Here is a 26,422-nt window from a genome sequence, read left to right as displayed (position 1 = left end):
CTGCGTACATACATTACATTACTGATCCTTAGTTACATCCTGCATTATACCCCAGAGCTGCACTCACTATTCTGCTGGTGCAGTCACTGTGTACATACATTACTGATCCTGAGTTACATCCTGTATTATACTCCAGAGCTGCACTCACTATTCTGCTGGTGCAGTCACTGTGTACATACATTACATTACTGATCCTGAGTTACATCCTGTATTATACCCCGGAGCTGCACTCACTATTCTGCTGGTGCAGTCACTGCGTACATACATTACATTACTGATCCTTAGTTACATCCTGCATTATACCCCAGAGCTGCACTCACTATTCTGCTGGTGCAGTCACTGTGTACATTACATTACTGATCCTGAGTTACATCCTGTATTATACCCCAGAGCTGCACTCACTATTCTGCTGGTGCAGTCACTGTGTACATACATTACATTACTGATCCTGAGTTACATCCTGTATTATAGCCCAGAGCTGCACTCACTATTCTGCTGGTGCAGTCACTGTGTACATACATTACATTACTGATCCTGAGTTACATCCTGTATTATACCCCGGAGCTGCACTCACTATTCTGCTGGTGCAGTCGCTGTGTACATACATTACATTACTGATCCTGTATTATACCCCGGAGCTGCGCTCCCCGTCCCCGGTGTTGGGGGCTCTGGTGCAGACTCCTCGTCATGTTTGCACTGTCTGACTCCTCCACCTAGCCTGTGTGCTGTCTCCATGGTGACGGTGTGTCCTACATGCTGCACGCCGTGGCGTCGGCCCACACAGGTCAGACGCCCGCCCTGCGCCTGATTCCATTTGTTGTCACCTCCAGACCTTGGGAAGACGCAGACGAGCCTCCGGTCTCCGCATCTTTGTAGAAGACGTCTCGCGGCCACAATGTAACACAAAGCCGCCACGTCCTCCGCGCCGCCGTCTCATCGTTAATTGTCTGGGATTGTGTCCGCGTCGTCATTACATAAAACACTTCACATTTTCTGCAGTTTCTTTTAAAAAAAAGAAGAAAAAAAAATTAATTTAAAGGGACAGTAACCATGAAAAACAAGATGGCATATAACAGTCAGCGTCATTCTTTTTTTTACAAGTTGCATTGTATGTATGAGCCGGATTTGAAAAACCTGACTGCTGCCCTCCAGAAACAGCGCCCCCTCCTTGTTCAGGTTGAGTGTGGTATTGCAGCTGAGCTCCGTTCAGTTCTATGTGATTCTGCTACAATAGCAGATTCTAATAAAAAAATGTTAATAAAGTTTTTTTTATTGTATCATACAGGGATTAACATTGCGCAAAATCCTCCTTCATCGTTACTTTAAGGCTGAGCCTGGATCCCCCATAAGTGGATCAGTGGGATTTAGTAAATCTGGACCTTCTGTAGGTACGGTGATCTGTACTAGATATTCCATGTGATGTGCAAAATTCTGCACTGGTTAGTTACTCATACCATATATTATATGTAATATATGCTAAATATATGGACTTTCTGCAGCCACCACTAGGGGGAGCTCCCTGTATACAGAGATACATGATAAGATCCTGTCTGCAGCCACTACTAGGGGGATCTCCCTGTACACAGAGATACATGATAAGATCCTGTCTGCATTCACCACTAGGAGGAGCTCCCTGTATACAGAGACACATGATAAGATCCTGTCTGCAGCCACCACTAGGGGGAGCTCCCTTTATACAGAGGTACATGATAAGATCCTGTCTGCAGTCACCACTAGGGGGAGCTCCCTGTATACAGAGATACATGATAAGATCCTGTCTGCAGCCACCACTAGGGGGAGCTCCCTGTATACAGAGATACATGATAAGATCCTGTCTGCAGTCACCACTAGGAGGAGCTCCCTGTATACAGAGATACATGATAAGATCCTGTCTGCAGCCACCACTAGAGGGAGCTCCCTGTATACAGAGATACATGATAAGATCCTGTCTGCAGCCACCACTAGGGGGAGCTCCCTGTATACAGAGATACATGATAAGATCCTGTCTGCAGTCACCACTAGGAGGAGCTCCCTGTATACAGAGATACATGATAAGATCCTGTCTGCAGCCACCACTAGGGGGAGCTCCCTGTATACAGAGATACATGATAAGATCCTGTCTGCAGCCACCACTAGGGGGAGCTCCCTGTATACAGAGATATATGATAGGATCCTGTCTGCAGCCACCACTAGGGGGAGCTCCCTGTATACAGAGATATATGATAAGATCCTGTCTGCAGTCACCACTAGGGAGAGCTCCCTGTATACAGAGATACATGATAAGATCCTGTCTGCAGCCACCACTAGAGGGAGCTCCCTGTATACAGAGATATATGATAAGATCCTGTCTGCAGCCACCACTAGGGGGAGCTCCCTGTATACAGAGATACATGATAAGATCCTGTCTGCAGCCACCACTAGAGGGAGCTCCCTGTATACAGAGATATATGATAAGATCCTGTCTGCAGTCACCACTAGGGGGAGCTCCCTGTATACAGAGATACATGATAAGATTCTGTCTGCAGCCACCACTAGGGGGAGCTCCCTGTATACAGAGATACATGATAAGATCCTGTCTGCAGCCACCACTAGGGGGAGCTCCCTGTATACAGAGATACATGATAAGATCATAGGAAACCATCAGCAAGGTGCTGTTTATTGATTTTTCCTTTTTTTTTTTTTTACATTTGCTGCATTTGGATATGTGTTATAGATATTGACAGTTTGTTGTAGGTAAGTGGAGCCATCATTAGCATATATCCTGCTTGTTGACAGTTTCCAAGTGAAAACTAGTTTTTACAGAAAAAGCAGAAAAGTAGTAAAACTCTTCTATTTTCTGGGACTATTATGTGCGGTTCGATGTGTCTGACCCCGTCGTTTTGCCTCTTCATTTTTCAGGTTTCTCCGCCCAGGAGAATGACCGCAGGATCGGCGCCTCCATGACCGACATCCAGTGTCTTCTCGACAAGGAAGGAGCCTCAGAACTGATCATTGATGTCATTGTTAGCACCAAAAATGACCGGATATTTTCTGAAGGCATCTTACTAGGAATCGCGCTGCTGGAGGGGGGCAACACCCAGATCCAGGTTCGGGGGCGGACGTGCGTCGTGGTGGTGGCCTCCTGTCCTGTCTGCTTGGTGTCTGACTTCTCCGCCATCTTGGTGTCTCTCCTCTAGAGCTCGTTCTACCATCAACTCAATGAACAGAAAAAGTCGGAGAAGTTTTTTAAGGTTCTCTATGACAGGATGAAAGCTGCACAGCTGGAGATCCGTGCCACTGTGACAGTAAACACCATTGACTTGGGCTCCAAGAAAAAGGATGATGACTACGATTCCTTATCATTACCAAAACGCAGAGGTAAAAAGCAGGGATAACTGTGTGTAATGCAGGGATGACGGTGTGTAATGCAGGGATGACGGTGTGTAATGCAGGGATGACGGTGTGTAATGCAGGGATGACGGTGTGTAATGCAGGGATGACGGTGTGTAATGCAGGGGTGACGGTGTGTAATGCAGGGATGACGGTGTGTAATGCAGGGATGACGGTGTGTAATGCAGGGATGACGGTGTGTAATGCAGGGATGACGGTGTGTAATGCAGGGATGACGGTGTGTAATGCAGGGATGACGGTGTGTAATGCAGGGATGACGGTGTGTAATGCAGGGGTGACGGTGTGTAATGCAGGGATGACGGTGTGTAATGCAGGGATGACGGTGTGTAATGCAGGGATGACGGTGTGTAATGCAGGGATGACGGTGTGTAATGCAGGGGTGACGGTGTGTAATGCAGGGATGACGGTGTGTAATGCAGGGATGACGGTGTGTAATGCAGGGATGACGGTGTGTCATGCAGGGATGACGGTGTGTCATGCAGGGATGACGGTGTGTCATGCAGGGATGACGGTGTGTCATGCAGGGATGACGGTGTGTCATGCAGGGATGACGGTGTGTCATGCAGGGATGACGGTGTGTCATGCAGGGATGACGGTGTGTCATGCAGGGATGACGGTGTGTCATGCAGGGATGACGGTGTGTCATGCAGGGATGACGGTGTGTCATGCAGGGATGACGGTGTGTAATGCAGGGGTGACGGTGTGTAATGCAGGGATGACGGTGTCATGCAGGGATGACGGTGTGTAATGCAGGGGTGACGGTGTGTAATGCAGGGATGACGGTGTGTAATGCAGGGATGACGGTGTGTAATGCAGGGATGACGGTGTGTCATGCAGGGATGACGGTGTGTCATGCAGGGATGACGGTGTGTCATGCAGGGATGACGGTGTGTCATGCAGGGATGACGGTGTGTCATGCAGGGATGACGGTGTGTCATGCAGGGATGACGGTGTGTCATGCAGGGATGACGGTGTGTCATGCAGGGATGACGGTGTGTCATGCAGGGATGACGGTGTGTCATGCAGGGATGACGGTGTGTCATGCAGGGATGACGGTGTGTAATGCAGGGGTGACGGTGTGTAATGCAGGGATGACGGTGTCATGCAGGGATGACGGTGTGTCATGCAGGGATGACGGTGTGTAATGCAGGGATGACGGTGTGTAATGCAGGGGTCACGGTGTGTAATGCAGGGATGACGGTGTGTAATGCAGGGATGACGGTATATCATGCAGTGGTGACGGTGTGTAATGTAGAGATGACGTTGTGTCATGCAGGGATGACGGTGTGTAATGCAGGGATGACTGTGTGTAATGCAGGGATGACGGTGTGTAATGCAGGGATGACGGTGTGTCATGCAGGGATGACGGTGTGTCATGCAGGGATGACGGTGTGTAATGCAGGGATGACGGTGTGTAATGCAGGGGTGACGGTGTGTAATGCAGGGATGACGGTGTCATGCAGGGATGACGGTGTGTCATGCAGGGATGACGGTGTGTAATGCAGGGATGACTGTGTAATGCAGGGATGGCTGTGTGTAATGCAGGGATGACGGTGTGTCATGCAGGGATGACGGTGTGTCATGCAGGGATGACGGTGTGTCATGCAGGGATGACGGTGTGTCATGCAGGGATGACGGTGTGTCATGCAGGGATGACGGTGTGTCATGCAGGGATGACGGTGTGTCATGCAGGGATGACGGTGTGTCATGCAGGGATGACGGTGTGTCATGCAGGGATGACGGTGTGTCATGCAGGGATGACGGTGTGTCATGCAGGGATGACGGTGTGTCATGCAGGGATGACGGTGTGTCATGCAGGGATGACGGTGTGTAATGCAGGGATGACGGTGTGTAATGCTGGGGTGACGGTGTGTAATGCAGGGATGACGGTGTCATGCAGGGATGACGGTGTGTCATGCAGGGATGACGGTGTGTAATGCAGGGATGACGGTGTGTAATGCAGGGGTCACGGTGTGTAATGCAGGGATGACGGTGTGTAATGCAGGGATGACGGTATATCATGCAGTGGTGACGGTGTGTAATGCAGGGATGACGGTGTGTCATGCAGGGGTGACGGTGTGTAATGCAGGGATGACGGTATCATGCAGGGATGACGGTGTGTCATGCAGGGATGACGGTGTGTCATGCAGGGATGACGGTGTGTCATGCAGGGATGACGGTGTGTCATGCAGGGATGACGGTGTGTCATGCAGGGATGACGGTGTGTCATGCAGGGATGACGGTGTGTCACGCAGGGATGACGGTGTGTCACGCAGGGATGACGGTGTGTCATGCAGGGATGACGGTGTGTCATGCAGGAATGACGGTGTGTCATGCAGGGATGACGGTGTTTAATGCAGGGATGACGGTGTGTCATGCAGGGATGACGGTGTGTAATGCAGGGGTGACGGTGTGTAATGCAGGGGTGACGGTGTGTCATGCAGGGATGACGGTGTGTCATGCAGGGATGACGGTGTGTCATGCAGGGATGACGGTGTGTCATGCAGGGATGACGGTGTGTCATGCAGGGATGACGGTGTGTCATGCAGGGATGACGGTGTGTCATGCAGGGATGACGGTGTGTAATGCAGGGATGACGGTGTCATGCAGGTATGACGGTGTGTCATGCAGGGATGACGGTGTGTAATGCAGGGATGACGGTGTGTAATGCAGGGGTCACGGTGTGTAATGCAGGGATGACGGTGTGTAATGCAGGGATGACGGTATATCATGCAGTGGTGACGGTGTGTAATGTAGAGATGACGTTGTGTCATGCAGGGATGACGGTGTGTAATGCAGGGATGACTGTGTGTAATGCAGGGATGACGGTGTGTAATGCAGGGATGACGGTGTGTCATGCAGGGGTGACGGTGTGTAATGCAGGGATGACGGTGTCATGCAGGGATGACGGTGTGTCATGCAGGGATGACGGTGTGTAATGCAGGGATGACTGTGTAATGCAGGGATGGCTGTGTGTAATGCAGGGATGACGGTGTGTCATGCAGGGATGACGGTGTGTCATGCAGGGATGACGGTGTGTCATGCAGGGATGACGGTGTGTCATGCAGGGATGACGGTGTGTCATGCAGGGATGACGGTGTGTCATGCAGGGATGACGGTGTGTCATGCAGGGATGACGGTGTGTCATGCAGGGATGACGGTGTGTCATGCAGGGATGACGGTGTGTCATGCAGGGATGACGGTGTGTCATGCAGGGATGACGGTGTGTCATGCAGGGATGACGGTGTGTCATGCAGGGATGACGGTGTGTAATGCAGGGATGACGGTGTGTAATGCAGGGGTGACGGTGTGTAATGCAGGGATGACGGTGTCATGCAGGGATGACGGTGTGTCATGCAGGGATGACGGTGTGTAATGCAGGGATGACGGTGTGTAATGCAGGGGTCACGGTGTGTAATGCAGGGATGACGGTGTGTAATGCAGGGATGACGGTATATCATGCAGTGGTGACGGTGTGTAATGCAGGGATGACGGTGTGTCATGCAGGGGTGACGGTGTGTAATGCAGGGATGACGGTGTCATGCAGGGATGACGGTGTCATGCAGGGATGACGGTGTGTCATGCAGGGATGACGGTGTGTCATGCAGGGATGACGGTGTGTCATGCAGGGATGACGGTGTGTCATGCAGGGATGACGGTGTGTCATGCAGGGATGACGGTGTGTCATGCAGGAATGATGGTGTGTCATGCAGGGATGACGGTGTTTAATGCAGGGATGACGGTGTGTCATGCAGGGATGACGGTGAGTAATGCAGGGGTGACGGTGTGTAATGCAGGGGTGACTGTGTGTAATGCAGGGATGACGGTGTGTCATGCAGGGATGACGGTGTGTAATGCAGGGATGACGGTGTGTAATGCAGGGGTGACGGTGTGTAATGCTGGGATGACGGTGTCATGCAGGGATGACGGTGTGTCATGCAGGGATGACGGTGTGTAATGCAGGGATGACGGTGTGTCATGCAGGGATGACGGTGTGTCATGCAGGGATGACGGTGTGTCATGCAGGGGTGACGGTGTGTAATGCAGGGGTGACTGTGTAATGCAGGGGTGACGGTGTGTAATGCAGAGATGACGGTGTGTAATGCAGTGATGACGGTGTGTAATGCAGGGGTGACGGTGTGTAATGCAGGGGTGACGGTGTGTAATGCAGGGATGACGGTGTCATGCAGGGATGACGGTGTGTCATGCAGGGATGACGGTGTGTCATGCAGGGATGACGGTGTGTCATGCAGGGATGACGGTGTGTCATGCAGGGATGACGGTGTGTCATGCCTGTGTAGCGGTTGTTTGGCTTCCCATGATGCTTTGTAAATGGTGATTTATTTTTGCAGCGCGGGATTCTCAGCTGCATCTTAAGGAGGGGATGAAGGGCCAGTTAGCCGAGGCGTCCTCTGCCACCTCCAAAGCGTACTGTGTCTACCGGAAGGAAATAGACCCGGATCTGGATCTGATCGGTTCTGGAGGCGATAACGGAGGAGGGGAGGAGAAGACGGCGGAGGAGGCGGTGACAGTCAGCCCCGTCATAACCATCATGCAGCCCATCCTGCGGTTTCTTCAGCTCCTGTGCGAGAACCACAACCTCGGGCTACAGGTGAACGGCCAACAGTTACTGTCTCCCTGGCGTCTGTAGGACTTACCAAAAGTTAAGGTTTCAAGGAATGACCCTTTTAAAGGGAATGTCGCTGGGGTCACCAAAAGTCAGGTGCTTCCTTTAAAGACCTGATCACTGCCCCATGATCGTATATTGGATGCAGATAGCACTATTGACAATAGGTGACAAAAATCCCTCAGCTCCTCCCACTCCCTGCGCAGTGACCTCCGCGCAGGACTCAGAGCATTCCCACTACAGCCTTCCATAGAAGTCAGTAGTTCATTCTTATTGCCAGGTGGTTGCTGTAAAAATATCATGGAGGCTCCAAGATCAAACGTAGGAAGCAGATATAACAAGAACACGCCATTGTAAGTAGGTGATGAGCATACGTCGGCTCTCTCTCCCTGCACAGTGACCTCTGCACAGGTCACAGAGCATGCCCACAACTCTCTCCCTTAAAAGACAAAGGCATAATGTCATATTTATGTAAAGATCATATATTGGGGAAGATGACACCGGATCACACCACCGACAAGAAGTGACGGGGACAGCTCCTCCTTCCTCTCTGCACAATGTCCTCTGCACATGACACCGAGCATGCTCACTGCAGTCGTTGCCACGGCGAGAGTTCTGCTCCAGTAAGTTAATGCAATATCAACACTTTCCTTTTCCAGAACTTTTTGAGGAACCAGAATAACAAAACCAACTATAACTTGGTGTGTGAGACCCTGCAGTTCCTGGACTGTATTTGTGGGAGCACAACGGGCGGCCTGGGTCTCCTGGGGCTCTATATTAACGAGAGGAACGTGGCTCTGGTGAACCAGACGCTGGAGAGCTTGACCGAATATTGCCAGGGTCCTTGCCATGAGAATCAGGTAATATGAAGTCGGTAGAGCGGGGTCTCCAAGTCATGTGGGACCCTCTTCCGAATAGCTGAAGTGGAGCTTCAGAAAATGTGAGGTGATCGAAACTGAAAGCTGGAAAAAAGCAGAATTATGAATGCTGCTCTGGGGGACAATAAATGATGTAAGTCAAGGTTAACACGCATGTGACCCCTGTATTGCAGACATGCATCGCAACTCATGAGTCCAACGGGATCGACATAATCATCGCCCTCATCCTAAATGACATCAACCCGCTCGGCCGATACCGCATGGACCTGGTGCTTCAGTTAAAGGTGTGGCTCATGTCCTCCTCACCAGGCCGATTTATGGTTAGACAGCGCAGAAATGTGATAACGTTCCATCTTTTCCAGAACAACGCCTCCAAACTGCTGCTGGCCATCATGGAAAGTCGCCGTGACAGTGAGAACGCCGAGAGGATCCTGTACAACATGAGGCCCGGAGAACTGGTAAAGAACATCGTCTATGTATCGACGATAGCACGGCCATTGGGTTCCTCACACTAACCCTGATCATCTCCTCGTCCTGACAGGTGGATGTAATAAAGGTCGCCTATAACCAGGGCCTGGAGAGCGACCAGGAGGAGCACGGGCCCGAAGATCAGGTGTCCCCAAGAGTCGTGGGTCATAACATTTACATCCTGGCCCACCAGGTAGGAGCCATGTGCCCATGCACTACTGTGTATGGAGATGAGAGAGCAAGCATCACCACTAGGAGCGCTGTTACTATATGACCACTGGGGGCGCTGGTACATTATGGCCACTAGGGACACAGCTACTTGTTTCCACTAGGGGCGCTGTTACTTCGCGACCACTCAGGTCATTGTTACTGTATGACCACCAGGGGCGCTATCACTTCATCACTAGGGGCGCTGTTACTTCTTGCCCACCAGCTGCCTTCCTGCAGATACTACCTGGACGCACAGAGGGTTGTGGTGAGGATGTCGCCCATCCTGCAGAGATGTGGCCCATGCCACCGCAGCGTGCCCTCCACTATTCTGAGCGCCGCTCCCCGTTGTCGGTGCCGTCAGCCCCATGTCCCTTCTTCCTTTCATGTTTGGTGCAGACGATGGTGACTTTCATGTCTTCCCCGGTGGGGAGGGGAGATCCGGCTGTTTCGCTCTTCCCGCGCCCGACCTGTGAGTTATTTTACCAGCAGTGAGCAGAGGTTCTTGTAAATGCCTGACCCGGCGTGGGCAGCGCCACATAAATATGTCGCCAGGGTCTCAGCGAGCCATTAATCAGTGTCTGAGCCACCGCCGTCCTGTGTCCTCCCCGTAATAAAAACTGCAGACTAATACACCTGCCTATGACGGACAGAGAGGGTCCTGTAATCCGGCATCTGGTGGTCCGGAAAGTCTATTGATACAACGGAACATTCCGTATCACATAAAAAGCGGGAGCATTAATGTCTAAAATGCAGCCGGAAGGTTTGATGTACTTCTGATGACCACTAGGGGCGCTGTTACTATATGACCACTAGGGGCGCTGTTACTATATGACCACTAGGGGCGCTGTTACTATATAACCACTAGGGGCGCTGTTACTATATGACCACTAGGGGCGCTGTTACTATATGACCACTAGGGGCGCTGTTACTATATGACCACTAGGGGCGCTGTTACTATATGACCACTAGGGGCGCTGTTACTATATGACCACTAGGGGCGCTGTTACTATATGACCACTAGGGGCGCTGTTACTATATGACCACTAGGGGCACTGTTACTATATGACCACTAGGGGCGCTGTTACTATATGACCACTAGGGGCGCTGTTACTTTATGACCACTAGGGGCGCTGTTACTTTATGACCACTAGGGGCGCTGTTATTATATGACCACTAGGGGCGCTGTTACTATATGACCACTAGGGGCGCTGTTACTTTATGACCACTAGGGGCGCTGTTATTATATGACCACTAGGGGCGCTGTTACTATATGACCACTAGGGGCGCTGTTACTATATGACCACTAGGGGCGCTGTTACTATATGACCACTAGGGGGCGCTGTTACTATATGACCACTAGGGGCGCTGTTATTATATGACCACTAGGGGCGCTGTTACTATATAACCACCAGGGGCGCTGTTACTATATCACCACTAGGGGAACTGTTACTATATGACCACTAGGGGCGCTGTTACTATATGACCACTAGGGGCGCTGTTACTATATGACCACTGGGGGCGCTGTTACTATATGACCACTAGGGGCGCTGTTACTATATGACCACTAGGGGGCGCTGTTACTATATGACCACTAGGGGCGCTGTTATTATATGACCACTAGGGGCGCTGTTACTATATAACCACCAGGGGCGCTGTTACTATATCACCACTAGGGGAACTGTTACTATATGACCACTAGGGGCGCTGTTACTATATGACCACTAGGGGCGCTGTTACTATATGACCACTAGGGGCGCTGTTACTATATGACCACTAGGGGCGCTGTTACTATATGACCACTAGGGGCGCTGTTACTATATGACCACTAGGGGCGCTGTTACTATATGACCACTAGGGGCACTGTTACTATATGACCACTGGGGGCGCTGTTACTATATGACCACTAGGGGCGCTGTTACTATATGACCACTAGGGGCGCTGTTACTTTATGACCACTAGGGGCGCTGTTATTATATGACCACTAGGGGGCGCTGTTACTATATAACCACTAGGGGCGCTGTTACTATATGACCACTAGGGGCGCTGTTACTATATGACCACTAGGGGCGCTGTTACTATATGACCACTAGGGGCGCTGTTACTATATGACCACTAGGGGTGCTGTTACTATATGACCACTAGGGGCGCTGTTACTATATGACCACTAGGGGGCGCTGTTACTATATGACCACTAGGGGCGCTGTTACCATATGACCACTAGGGGCGCTGTTACTATATGACCACTAGGGGCGCTGTTACTATATGACCACTAGGGGGCGCTGTTACTATATGACCACTAGGGGCGCTGTTATTATATGACCACTAGGGGCGCTGTTACTATATAACCACCAGGGGCGCTGTTACTATATCACCACTAGGGGAACTGTTACTATATGACCACTAGGGGCGCTGTTACTATATGACCACTAGGGGCGCTGTTACTATATGACCACTGGGGGCGCTGTTACTATATGACCACTAGGGGCGCTGTTATTATATGACCACTAGGGGAACTGTTACTATATGACCACTAGGGGCGCTGTTACTATATGACCACTAGGGGCGCTGTTACTATATGACCACTAGGGGGCGCTGTTACTATATGACCACTAGGGGCGCTGTTACCATATGACCACTAGGGGCGCTGTTACTATATGACCACTAGGGGCGCTGTTACTATATGACCACTAGGGGCGCTGTTACTATATGACCACTAGGGGGCGCTGTTACTATATGACCACTAGGGGCGCTGTTATTATATGACCACTAGGGGCGCTGTTACTATATAACCACCAGGGGCGCTGTTACTATATCACCACTAGGGGAACTGTTACTATATGACCACTAGGGGCGCTGTTACTATATGACCACTAGGGGCGCTGTTACTATATGACCACTGGGGGCGCTGTTACTATATGACCACTAGGGGCGCTGTTATTATATGACCACTAGGGGAACTGTTACTATATGACCACTAGGGGCGCTGTTACTATATGACCACTAGGGGCGCTGTTACTATATGACCACTAGGGGCGCTGTTACTATATAACCACCAGGGGCGCTGTTATTATATGACCACTAGGGGCGCTGTTACTATATGACCACTAGGGGCGCTGTTACTATATAACCACCAGGGGCGCTGTTATTATATGACCACTAGGGGCGCTGTTACTATATAACCACCAGGGGCGCTGTTACTATATGACCACTAGGGGCGCTGTTACTATATAACCACCAGGGGCGCTGTTACTATATGACCACTAGGGGCGCTGTTACTATATGACCACTAGGGGCGCTGTTATTATATGACCACTAGGGGCGCTGTTACTATATCACCACTAGGGGAACTGTTACTATATGACCACTAGGGGCGCTGTTACTATATGACCACTAGGGGCGCTGTTACTATATGACCACTAGGGGCGCTGTTACTATATGACCACTAGGGGCGCTGTTACTATATAACCACTAGGGGCGCTGTTACTATATGACCACTAGGGGCGCTGTTACTATATGACCACTAGGGGCGCTGTTACTATATAACCACCAGGGGCGCTGTTACTATATAACCACCAGGGGCGCTGTTACTATATGACCACTAGGGGCTCTATTACTTCATGACCACTAGGGGCGCTGTTACTATATAACCACTAGGGGCGCTGTTACTATATGACCACTAGGGGCGCTGTTACTATATGACCACTAGGGGCTCTATTACTTCATGACCACTAGGGGCGCTGTTACTATATAACCACTAGGGGCGCTGTTACTATATGACCACTAGGGGCGCTGTTACTATATGACCACTAGGGGCGCTGTTACTATATGACCACTAGGGGCGCTCTTCTGTGCTTCTCAGGGTTACTGGAGAGCTGGGTGAGTTTAGTTCTTTGCCTCTTCTAGGAGAAAGTTTCCGTCTTCTCTAATTTGCAGCAGCAGCGCGGAGTTTTCATAGAACCGTCGCCGTCCCCGTGAACGCCACCGCTGCCTCCTATTTATAACACGCGGCGCTGTCTTTGTTGGTTTCATGTGACAGCTCGGCATCTCGCGGTGGAGGCGCGCGTCTCGCAGGCTCAGGCAGACTGTCTAGTACAGCGTGACTCACAAGTCTGCGATGGCAGTGACAGCGCCTAATTAAACCGCTGCAGAATCAGGAGGCGTGCAGCGGCAGAGCGTCGCACCCCCTCCTCCGCTGACCGTCACTACACCCCGCAGACCGTCACACCGCCGGAGCGGTCTCATCTCGTGATGTCTTCATTAACTCCCAAAATCATTACATCGAGCGCGGCACCGACCCAGCGAGAAAAGCCGATATTTATTGCATTAGTGCATGTAGCAGAGGCGGTTTGGTCAACCGCTACATTCCAGACTCAACTACTCATTTTTCCAAATTGCTTCTTTTTTTTAAAGGGCCACTAACCCCAGAAAAATGTGACTTCTTGTAAAAACAGCGCCACGCCTGCCCACAGGTTGTGTGTGGTATTGCAGCCTTGCTTTATTCACTATAAAGGAGCTGCAATACCAGACACAACCCATGAGCAGGTATGGCGCTGTTTTGGAAGATACTAGCTATGTTTTTAAATCCCTTTAAGGGGCCGTCTCTTAAAGGGAAAATAATCTAGAGTAATTATAAGTCCTTTCATCGCCATCTTCTGTCTAGTTTTTTAAGTGAAACTTTTAATCAGTCTTGGCGGGTGGGAACAATAATGTCCGCCCTTACAAGCTCCTCAGGGGCGGTCACTACAAAACAAAAAGAAAGTCAGAGGTGTGGCCTCATTAGTGGTCAACCAGATGGAAGGATTCAGGTGTTACAAATTTTAGAAGTTTGAATTCGATAAACTTAAAAAAAACGACTATTTTATGGGATTGGAACTTTAAATATGACTCAAAACCTTTAAGCTCCTCCTCCTTTCAGGTGAAGCCCCTCCTCTTATTAAAAATGTTTCCTTAAAGTGGAAAGTTGTGAATTTTTTTTTACTGTTTCAAAAATCAAGTTTTTTCAATAAATCTGAGAAAATTGGGTGACAACAAATATGGACGTCGTTACAACTCACCCCGCCACTCTAGGGACAACTTCTAAGATGTAATGTCGGCCATTTTTGTAGTCACTTAGATAAGAAGACTTAAAGACATTGTGATTTGTAAGGGGAGTTTCCTTGGCAATTTGCTAAAAATTCCTACAAACTGACTAAGCTATCATATGAACATTCTCATGAACTATAACCTTTAACCCCCTCCTTTTAATCGAAGCTCTGCCTCTTCTTCCTTTTACAAACTGACTAGTTATCATATAAACTTTCTCATGAACTATAACCTTTAAGCCCCTCCTTCTTTTAATTGAAGCTCCGCCTCTTAAAGGGCAAAAAGTTAAAAAATAATTATTAGCCTAATAAATTAACTACGAAAGCTAGCTGACGAGAGATATGGGTATTATTATGACTCACCCAACCAGTCCAACGACAGCTTGTAGGATGTCTGGCGGCCATATTGATGGTCATCCAGACAAGATGCTCAAGGGGTCTATAATTTTTAAAGAGAGTTGCTGTTTTAATAGGCTAAACTCTCCTACAAACAGACTTTTATTTAATTAAAATGTAAAATCTGGACAATACCCTTTAAGCCCCTCCTTTATGATTAAGCTCCGCCTCTTTTGTGCCTCTTAAAGGGCAAAAACTTGTTTATTAAATCTAGATAAAAGGTGACAAAAATATGGACACCATTACCCACTCACCCAACCAATCACTGAGATGAGAGGTCATCAACTTTATAAACTTTCAAAAGGAGTTACTTTGTTAATTTGTTAAAAACTGTAAACTTTAATCCCTCCTTTTTCTCTGAAGCTCCTCCTCCCACTTAAAGGGGAAAAAAAATATTTTTTTTTAGGTATTTTTATAAATAAAATATTTTTCCCCAGAAATCTAAGAAGGCTTGGTGAAAGAAAATATAAACGCCATTACAACTTTCCCAGACAATTTAATTACATTTCCTAAGCTGTAATGGCAGCCATTTTGTTAAATCGCCCAGATAGCATTCCTTGAAGGCTTTATGATTTTTAGTGGGTATTGCTTTACTTACATGTTATGTAAGATTTCCTACAGACTGACTAATATATAAATATGAAAACATTGACCAAATCCTTTAAGCCCCACCTTCTTTTAAGTGAAGCCCCGCCTCTTCTTTGTCTCTTAAAGGGAAAAGACAATATTTTTTTTAAGTTTTATAAATGATGTGTGCTGCCATCTTAACAGTTCCATGCTCACATCATACTAAAGAATTGAGCTGCCAAGCTATGATTGACATTTATGAATATCCCTGATCCTTCAAGCCTGTTTGCATGCCCAGTGCCACTCGTCCTCATTCAGAGCTGTCTTTAATGCTGTACACAGCGCAGGATGTGTCAGACGTTCTCTATCAGGAACAGAGTCCGCTCAGCTAATTGAAAGTTCTGCCGAGTAGACGGCGAGCTGGAAGCTGCGGGTCCCCGTAGACCTGATTAGACTGTTCCCTGTTGTGCCTTACCTTGAATAACACAGAGTTCTCTCAGAAAACCTCTATTATCTGTAACCCTGAGGATGAGATAGAAGTGCGAGCTGGCACAGAACAGGAACTCAGAGAACCTGCCTACAGGGGGCGCTGTGCATGCTCCACCATCATGGCATCAATAATACTAGTCCATTAAAGCAGTTATCCAAGAACTTAAAGGGGTTGTGCACAATTACAATATCATGGCTGTATATATTTTTTTGCTAAACATAGCGCCACACCTGCCTACAGGTTACGTGTGGTATTGCAGCTCAGCCAGATTTATTTCATTAGAGGTAGACAGCAATGCAGAACGCGTTTTGTGGATGGACCACAAATTTACTAACTTCTATAGAAACAATAGCAGGAACAGAAGTTCTGAACATCCTGCCTCTATAGGTCAGACGGTTCTTCCTGTCTCACTGGTGACAGCTCTTTACTACACAGATGAGGGACAGAAGAAGTTAGTCCCATGAAAAATGATATGGTTCACAATGGTCAGACAGCTATTTCTGCCTCACTACATACAGATTTATACAGCCACCACTAGGGGGAGCTCACTATATGCAGATTTATACAGTCACCACTAGAGGGAGCTCACTGCATACAGATTTATACAGCCACCACTAGAGGGAGCTCATTAGATACAAATTAATATAGTCACCACTAGAGGGAGGTCACTACATATAGATTTATTCAGTCACCACTAGAGGGAGCTCACTACATACAGATTTATACAGCCACCACTAGAGGGAGCTTACTACATACAGATTTAGACAGCCCCCACTAGAGGGAGCTCACTACATACAGATTTATACAGTCACCACTAGGGGGAGCTCACTACATACAGATTTATACAGTCACCACTAGAGGAGCTCACTACATACAGATTTATATATACAGCCACCACTAGAAGGAGCTCACTACATACAGATTTATACAGCCACTACTAGAGGGAGCTCACTACATACAGATTTATACAGCCACCAGTAGAGGGAGATCACTACATACAGATTTATATATACAGCCACCACTAGAAGGAGCTCACTATATACAGATTTATATATACAGCCACCACTAGAGGGAGCTCACTACATACAGATTTATACAGCCACCACTAGAGGGAGCTCATTACATACAGATTTATACAGTCACCACTAGAGAAAGCTCATTACATACAGATTTATACAGCCACCACTAGAGAGAGCTCAATACATACAGATTTATACAGTCACCACTAGAGGGAGCTCACTACATACAGATTTATACAGCCACCACTAGAGGGAGCTCACTGCATACAGATTTATACAGCCGCCACTAGAGGGAGCTCACTACATACAGATTTATACAGCCACCACTAGAGGGAGCTCACTACATACAGATTTATACAGCCACCACTAGAGGGAGCTCACTGCATACAGATTTATACAGTCACCACTAGAGGGAGCTCACTGCATACAGATTTATACAATCACCACTAGAGGGAGCTCACTACATACAGATTTATACAGTCACCAGTAGAGGGAGCTCACTACATACAGATTTATATACAGCCACCAGTAGAGGGAGCTAATGGTATACAGATTTATATATAGGCGACACCAGTAGAGGGAGCTTGCTGCATACAGGTTATATATACAGTCACCACTAGAGGGAGATCATTATACATATATTTATATATGATGCATCTCCCATTGAGGTCAGTAGTGTTGACAGCTCCCCCTAGTGGTGTCTACAGGCATATTCTGTCATATAAATAAATGCCCACAGTCATGATGCTTTGCCGTATAGAACAGCAGCAGAACTCGTTATCGGAGTTTTTTTTTTTTTTTTCGAATGATCTTCTCAGCCGTCACTTAGAGGACAAGTCTCTATTCACTGACAGCAAGATGTGTTCTTAAAAGTAGTGAGATATTGACAGGGAGAAAGGCCGCGGAGAGGATTGTGTCCCTGATGATGGCGCTTTATGTTTTCAGCTGGCGCGCCACTACAAGACTCTGCAGCAGATGTTGCGGCCGGGTAATGATCCGGACGAGGGCGACGAAGCTTTGAAATACTACGCCAACCACACGGCCCAGATCGAGGTAAAGCGGCCGGGGGGCAGAGACCCCCACATTAGGGGTGGTGTTATATCACTAATGGCTGATTCCATTCAACATTTGCAGCAATTTTTCACCAATAAAATATATTGTTAATTTTTCATTTTTTTCCCTCTACCGTCATATTTACGTGAGTTTTTGGCAGTTTTTGTTAATACCATTTTTCTGGTAATTTTTCTGTACTGTATTAGTGGAATTTTTTCCAATTTTTTCGACAATGTCGTATCTGAGGATATTTCCTTTTTTTTCACTAATACAACATTTGTGCTAATTTTTCATTATTTTTCATTAACATCGTATTTAAATTTTTTTCACTTTTTTTGCTGTCATTTACCATTTTTCACTAATGCCACATTTCTCGTAATTTTTCACATTTTATCTATAATTATAGACTTGTGTTAATTGGTGTTATTTTTGTCATTAGTGCCACAATTTTTCGCATTTTTTTTCCCTAATGCCATATTTCTGGTAATTTTTCACACTTTTCGTAATTTTTCACATTTTTTTCACTAATGCCATATTTCTGTCAATTTTTCACCATTTTTTTCACTAATGCCATATTTCTGTCAATTTTTCACCATTTTTTTCACTAATGCCATATTTTCTGGCTATTGTTCACACTTTTTTCATGAGTGCCACGCTTTTGGTAATTTTTCGCATTTTTTTCAAGAATGCCATATTTCTGGTAATTTTTCACCCTTTTTTCATGAGTGTCATACTTTTGGTAATTTTTCACCCTTTTTTCATGAGTGTCATACTTTTGGTAATTTTTCACATTTTTTTCACTAAGTCCATCCATGGGTTGTTTTTTCGCACTTTTTCTTAGCGTTCCTCACCCGCGCGGCCGTGTCGGCAGGTGGATGCCGTCAGGAGGAGGATACCTGCTCCGATGCCCGGGTTTGGGTGGCGCAGGTGGAGCAGGGTTTGTTGCACCGCCGGCCTCTTCTCGCTCCTTTATGGCTCCTCTCCTCCTCCAGATCGTCCGCCACGACCGCACCATGGAGCAGATCGTCTTCCCGGTGCCGAACATCTGCGAGTACCTGACCCGCGAGTCCATGTGGCGCGTGTTCAACACCACGGAGCGCGACGAGCAGGGCAGCAAGGTGAACGACTTCTTCCAGCAGACGGAGGATCTGTACAACGAGATGAAGTGGCAGAAGAAGATCCGGAGTGAGTGCAGCCCATGCTGGGAGTTGTAGTTCTGCAGCAGCCTGGATGTGGACCGCTGCTGTATGTCTGACCTTGCTGAGAGTTGTAGTGCAGAATAGCCCGGGTGCGTGCGTGTTTAACCCCTTCCTCCACGGTATAACTCTCCCCAGCTTTAATGAGCGTGAATTATTTAGGGGGGCTGTAAATCTGCTCCCGAGCCGCCATGTTGTCTCCCTGCGGAGGGCGGCGGTGCAGATGTTGGCGGTAATTCACACTCCGCTGCGTGCGCCGTGCTCCGTACACATCGTACCGTTTAATATTTCATCAGTTAATCACATCTCTCCGGCGTCCTCTTCATGATCGTGCCGCACTTCATCATGGCCCCGGCCGTACACCGCGTCCCCATCCCCCGCCGCCGGGCACAGACGCACCGCCCCGATAAATAATTAAAACCTCGTTAACAAAAAAAAACATCGTGTCTGCGTCTTCTCCCCCTCGTGCCATTAACCCTAAAAGGAGAGAATCGGACAATTTTACCCCGGTGTCTTTATAGATGACGAACTTCCAATAATCCAGAATCTGATGTGGGGAGGATTTTTAGTACTCAACTCGTCCAGAATAAATAGAGAAACTGACTTCTCCCAAAAAACAGCGCCACTCTTGTCCACAGGTCGTGTGTGGTACTGCAGTGCTGACCTATTTACCACAGTGGCACTCGGCTGCAGTACCAGATGTGGCCTGTAGCTAGGAGTGGCGCCCTATAGCTCCGCTCCTGGACGTTTATGCTGCACTCGGCTGCAGTACCAGATGTGGCCTGTAGCTAGGAGTGGCGCCCTATAGCTCGGCTTCTGGACATTTATGCTGCGCTCGGCTGCAGTACCAGATGTGGCCTGTAGCTAGGAGTGGCACCCTATAGCTCCGCTCCTGGACGTTTATGCTGCGCTCGGCTGCAGTACCAGATGTGGCCTGTAGCTAGGAGTGGCGCCCTATAGCTCGGCTCCTGGACGTTTAAGCTGCACTTGGCTGCAGTACCAGATGTGGCCTGTAGCTAGGAGTGGCGCCCTATAGCTCCGCTCCTGGACGTTTATGCTGCGCTCGGCTGCAGTACCAGATGTGGCCTGTAGCTAGGAGTGGCGCCCTATAGCTCCGCTCCTGGACGTTTATGCTGCGCTCGGCTGCAGTACCAGATGTGGCCTGTAGCTAGGAGTGGCGCCCTATAGCTCCGCTCCTGGACGTTTATGCTGCACTCAGCTGCAGTACCAGATGTGGCCTGTAGCTAGGAGTGGCGCCCTATAGCTCCGCTCCTGGACGTTTATGCTGCACTCGGCTGCAGTACCAGATGTGGCCTGTAGCTAGGAGTGGTGCCCTATAGCTCCGCTCCTGGACGTTTATGCTGCACTCGGCTGCAGTACCAGATGTGGCCTGTAGCTAGGAGTGGCGCCCTATAGCTCCGCTCCTGGACGTTTATGCTGCACTCGGCTGCAGTACCAGATGTGGCCTGTAGCTAGGAGTGGCGCCCTATAGCTCCGCTCCTGGACGTTTATGCTGCGCTCGGCTGCAGTACCAGATGTGGCCTGTAGCTAGGAGTGGCGCCCTATAGCTCCGCTCCTGGACGTTTATGCTGCACTCGGCTGCAGTACCAGATGTGGCCTGTAGCTAGGAGTGGTGCCCTATAGCTCCGCTCCTGGACGTTTATGCTGCACTCGGCTGCAGTACCAGATGTGGCCTGTAGCTAGGAGTGGCGCCCTATAGCTCCGCTCCTGGACGTTTATGCTGCACTCGGCTGCAGTACCAGATGTGGCCTGTAGCTAGGAGTGGCGCCCTATAGCTCCGCTCCTGGACGTTTATGCTGCGCTCGGCTGCAGTACCAGATGTGGCCTGTAGCTAGGAGTGGCGCCCTATAGCTCCGCTCCTGGACGTTTATGCTGCGCTCGGCTGCAGTACCAGATGTGGCCTGTAGCTAGGAGTGGCGCCCTATAGCTCCGCTCCTGGACGTTTAAGCTGCACTTGGCTGCAGTACCAGATGTGGCCTGTAGCTAGGAGTGGCGCCCTATAGCTCCGCTCCTGGACGTTTATGCTGCGCTCGGCTGCAGTACCAGATGTGGCCTGTAGCTAGGAGTGGCGCCCTATAGCTCGGCTCCTGGACGTTTATGCTGCACTCGGCTGCAGTACCAGATGTGGCCTGTAGCTAGGAGTGGCGCCCTATAGCTCCGCTCCTGGACGTTTATGCTGCGCTCGGCTGCAGTACCAGATGTGGCCTGTAGCTAGGAGTGGCGCCCTATAGCTCGGCTCCTGGACGTTTATGCTGCGCTCGGCTGCAGTACCAGATGTGGCCTGTAGCTAGGAGTGGCGCCCTATAGCTCGGCTTCTGGATATTTATGCTGCGCTCGGCTGCAGTACCAGATGTGGCCTGTAGCTAGGAGTGGCGCCCTATAGCTTGGCTCCTGGACGTTTAAGCTGCACTTGGCTGCAGTACCAGATGTGGCCTGTAGCTAGGAGTGGCGCCCTATAGCTCCGCTCCTGGACGTTTAAGCTGCACTTGGCTGCAGTACCAGATGTGGCCTGTAGCTAGGAGTGGCGCCCTATAGCTCCGCTCCTGGACGTTTATGCTGCGCTCGGCTGCAGTACCAGATGTGGCCTGTAGCTAGGAGTGGCGCCCTATAGCTCCGCTCCTGGACGTTTAAGCTGCACTTGGCTGCAGTACCAGATGTGGCCTGTAGCTAGGAGTGGCGCCCTATAGCTCGGCTCCTGGACGTTTATGCTGCGCTCGGCTGCAGTACCAGATGTGGCCTGTAGCTAGGAGTGGCGCCCTATAGCTCGGCTTCTGGATATTTATGCTGCGCTCGGCTGCAGTACCAGATGTGGCCTGTAGCTAGGAGTGGCGCCCTATAGCTTGGCTCCTGGACGTTTAAGCTGCACTTGGCTGCAGTACCAGATGTGGCCTGTAGCTAGGAGTGGCGCCCTATAGCTCCGCTCCTGGACGTTTAAGCTGCACTTGGCTGCAGTACCAGATGTGGCCTGTAGCTAGGAGTGGCGCCCTATAGCTCCGCTCCTGGACGTTTATGCTGCGCTCGGCTGCAGTACCAGATGTGGCCTGTAGCTAGGAGTGGCGCCCTATAGCTCCGCTCCTGGACGTTTAAGCTGCACTTGGCTGCAGTACCAGATGTGGCCTGTAGCTAGGAGTGGCGCCCTATAGCTCCGCTCCTGGACGTTTACACTGCGCTCGGTTTACGAGGAGCGATACTCGTGTAACGAGCGTCTCGCTGCGCTCTCCGCGTCCTCCGACGCACGGCCCTAAATGAAGGGTTTACATGTAAATAAGACTTTGTGTTTGCACAATAACCGCTTATTACCCGGAGATCAGCAGCAGCGCCGTCATTAAGCGCGTCCCTGACCAGCCTGCGGATGAATGAATTAGTGACTGCAGGTGTTCGAGCAAAAAACAATTTTTTTTTCTACAGTAAAAAGAAAAAACAGCTGCAACAGCCAAAACATTAAAACCACTTTCTGTAGCTGCTCCTCTCTGACTAATATTGTGTGGCTCCTCTCTAACTAATATAGTGTGACTCCTCCTCTCTGACTAATGTATGGCTCCTCCTCTCTGACTAATAATGTATGGCTCCTCTCTGACTAATATTGTTTGGCTCCTCCTCTCAGACTAATATAGTGTGGCTCCTCCTCTCAGACTAATATAGTGTGACTCCTCCTCTCTGACTAATGTGTGGCTCCTCCTCTCAGACTAATATAGTGTGGCTCCTCCTCTCTGACTAATATTGTTTGGCTCCTCCTCTCAGACTAATATAGTGTGGCTCCTCCTCTCAGACTAATATAGTGTGGCTCCTCCTCTCTTGTCTAATATTGTGGCTCCTCCTCTCTCACAAATATTTTGTGGATCCTCCTCTCTGACTAACACTGTATTGTTGCTCCTCCTCTCTGACTAATACCACAAGGCTCCTCCTCTCTCATCTTTCAATGTCCGGACTCCACAAGATGTCAGGAGTCCTGTGTCATCCGGCAGCAAATCTTTATCGTTCACATTGCGCCTTCTTGTCTCCGCAGACAACCCCGCTCTGTTCTGGTTCTCCCGCCACATCTCGCTGTGGGGCAGCATCTCCTTCAACCTGGCGGTGTTCATCAACCTGGCGGTGGCGCTGTTCTACCCATTTGGAGACGACGGAGATGAAGGCAAGTGGAATTTCTTCCAGTTCTGGTAGAGCACGGAAAGGATGGGAGGTGAGAACACCAAGTCATTATGGTCAGCGAGTGTCCAGGGACCGAAGATCCCAAAATAATCGGTTACCAGCGCAGCCTGGTTCCCCTGTATCAATAATTCAGCATCAAGAAAAGAAGCCGCCGCTGCACAGAGGAAATAAATATATATATATATGCCTGCCGCTCACTGGGCGAGACGGGAAAGGATAAAGCGCAGTATTATAGTAGTTATATTCCTGTACATAGGGGGCAGTATTATAGTAGTTATATTCTTGTACATAGGGGCAGTATTATAGTAGTTATATTCTTGTACATAGGGGCAGTATTATAGTAGTTATATTCTTGTACATAGGAGCAGTATTATAGTAGTTATATTCTTGTACATAGGGGCAGTATTATAGTAGTTATATTCTTGTACATAGGATTAGTATTATAGTAGTTATATTCTTGTACATAGGGGCAGTATTATAGTAGTTATATTCTTGTACATAGGGGCAGTATTATAGTAGTTATATTCTTGTACATAGGATTAGTATTATAGTAGTTATATTCTTGTACATAGGGGCAGTATTATAGTAGTTATATTCTTGTACATAGGGGCAGTATTATAGTAGTTATATTCTTGTACATAGGAGCAGTATTATAGTAGCTATATTCTTGTACATAGGAGCAGTATTATAGTAGTTAAATTCTTGTACATAGGGGGCAGTATTATAGTAGTTATATTCTTGTACATATGGACGGTATTATAGTAGTTAAATTCTTGTACATAGGGGCAGTATTATAGTAGTTATATTCTTGTACATAGGGGCAGTATTATAGTAGTTATATTCTTGTACATAGGGGCAGTATTATAGTAGTTATATTCTTGTACATAGGGGCAGTATTATAGTAGTTATATTCTTGTACATAGGGGCAGTATTATAGTAGTTATATTCTTTGTACATAGGGGGCAGTATTATAGTAGTTAAATTCTTGTACATAGGGGCAGTATTATAGTAGTTATATTCTTGTACATAGGGGCAGTATTATAGTAATTATATTCTTGCACATAGGAGCAGTATTATAGTAGTTATATTCTTGTACATAGGGGCAGTATTATAGTAGTTATATTCTTGTACATAGGGGGCAGTATTTATAGTAGTTATATTCTTGTACATAGGGGCAGTATTATAGTAGTTATATTCTTGTACATAGGGGGCAGTATTATAGTAGTTATATTCTTGTACATAGGGGCAGTATTATAGTAGTTATATTCTTGTACATAGGGGCAGTATTATAGTAGTTACATTCTTGTACATAGGGCCAGTATTATAGTAGTTATATTCTTGTACATGGGGAGTATTATAGTAGTTATATTCTTGTACATAGGGGCAGTATTATAGTAGTTATATTCTTGTACATAGGGGGCAGTATTATAGTAGTTATATTTTTGTACATAGGGGCAGTATTATAGTAGTTATATTCTTGTACATAGGGGCAGTATTATAGTAGTTACATTCTTGTACATAGGGGCAGTATTATAGTAGTTATATTCTTGTACATGGGGAGTATTATAGTAGTTATATTCTTGTACATAGGGGCAGTATTATAGTAGTTATATTCTTGTACATAGGGGCAGTATTATAGTAGTTATATTCTTGTACATGGGGGCAGTATTATAGTAGTTATATTCTTGTGCATAGGAGCAGTATTATAGTAGTTATATTCTTGTACATAGGGGCAGTATTATAGTAGTTATATTCTTGTACATAGGGGCAGTATTATAGTAGTTATATTCTAGTACATAGGGTGCAGTATTATAGTAGTTATATTCTTGTATATAGGAGCAGTATTACAGTAGTTATATTCTCATACATAGGAGCAGTATTATAGTAGTTATATTCTTGTACATAGGGGCAGTATTATAGTAGTTATATTCTTGTATATAGGAGCAGTATTACAGTAGTTATATTCTCGTACACAGGGGGCAGTATTATAGTAGTTATATTCTAGTACATAGGGTGCAGTATTATAGTAGTTATATTCTTGTACATAGGGGCAGTATTATAGTAGTTATATTCTAGTACATAGGGGCAGTATTATAGTAGTTATATTCTTGTATATAGGAGCAGTATTGCAGTAGTTATATTCTCGTACATAGGAGCAGTATTATAGTAGTTATATTCTAGTACATAGGAGCAGTATTATAGTAGTTATATTCTAGTACATAGGGTGCAGTATTATAGTAGTTATATTCTTGTACATAGGGGGCAGTATTATAGTAGTTATATTCTAGTACATAGGGTGCAGTATTATAGTAGTTATATTCTTGTACATAGGGGCAGTATTATAGCAGTTATATTCTTGTACATGGGGCAGTATTATAGTAGTTATATTCTTGTACATATGGGCAGTATTATAGTAGTTATATTCTAGTACATAGGGGCAGTATTATAGTAGTCATGCTTTTTCCAGCTGTGTTTGACACATACAGAGGGGTCATTGTCCTGAGCTGTGACAATCACTTTTGTAAATCAGAACTGGGACCGCTATTCGGGTCACTATTGACCCTCTCCTATTATATACGCAGCGTTGATTAACCCTAATATCCCCAGACTGCAGATACCCAAGGGATCCAGCCTCTGGATTGGTGGGTTTTATGTAGCAGCATGTGGTCCCCGTGTATGGCCACGTGTCTGAGCAGCCGGCCGGGCCCCCCTCTGCCTCTGGGGCCGCCAGCACAAGCTCACTTTGTCTGATGTCGAGGTCTGTTTGCGCAGAGGCTGCATAAATATTCATCTTGTGTAAGGTCAGCGGCGGCCTCCAGCTTCTCAGATTATTTTAGAGGATTTTTTTATTGGCCACTTGCAGCAGTCTGGTGTTAG

At 47.8% G+C, this 26,422-nt stretch overlaps 1 protein-coding gene across 1 annotated transcript in view; it reads left to right on the top strand.

The window, feature by feature from the left end:
• Positions 1-26,422, top strand: part of ITPR2 (inositol 1,4,5-trisphosphate receptor type 2) — a 260,824-nt gene that overhangs the window by 156,853 nt on the left and 77,549 nt on the right. The window contains exons 38-48 of the mRNA XM_077266872.1: positions 1,286-1,388; positions 2,899-3,086; positions 3,177-3,357; positions 7,743-8,002; positions 8,677-8,877; positions 9,069-9,179; positions 9,258-9,353; positions 9,437-9,556; positions 18,072-18,179; positions 19,172-19,364; positions 23,403-23,528. Of these exons, the coding sequence (XP_077122987.1) occupies positions 1,286-1,388; positions 2,899-3,086; positions 3,177-3,357; positions 7,743-8,002; positions 8,677-8,877; positions 9,069-9,179; positions 9,258-9,353; positions 9,437-9,556; positions 18,072-18,179; positions 19,172-19,364; positions 23,403-23,528 (1,687 nt within the window). The remainder of the gene's footprint in view (positions 1-1,285; positions 1,389-2,898; positions 3,087-3,176; positions 3,358-7,742; positions 8,003-8,676; positions 8,878-9,068; positions 9,180-9,257; positions 9,354-9,436; positions 9,557-18,071; positions 18,180-19,171; positions 19,365-23,402; positions 23,529-26,422) is intronic.

This window comes from Ranitomeya variabilis, chromosome 5, assembly GCF_051348905.1.
Source record: "Ranitomeya variabilis isolate aRanVar5 chromosome 5, aRanVar5.hap1, whole genome shotgun sequence".
NCBI classification, from domain to species: domain Eukaryota; kingdom Metazoa; phylum Chordata; class Amphibia; order Anura; family Dendrobatidae; genus Ranitomeya; species Ranitomeya variabilis.
Note: the sequence above shows the minus strand (reverse complement) of the source record. Positions and strands in the feature narration are given on the sequence as shown.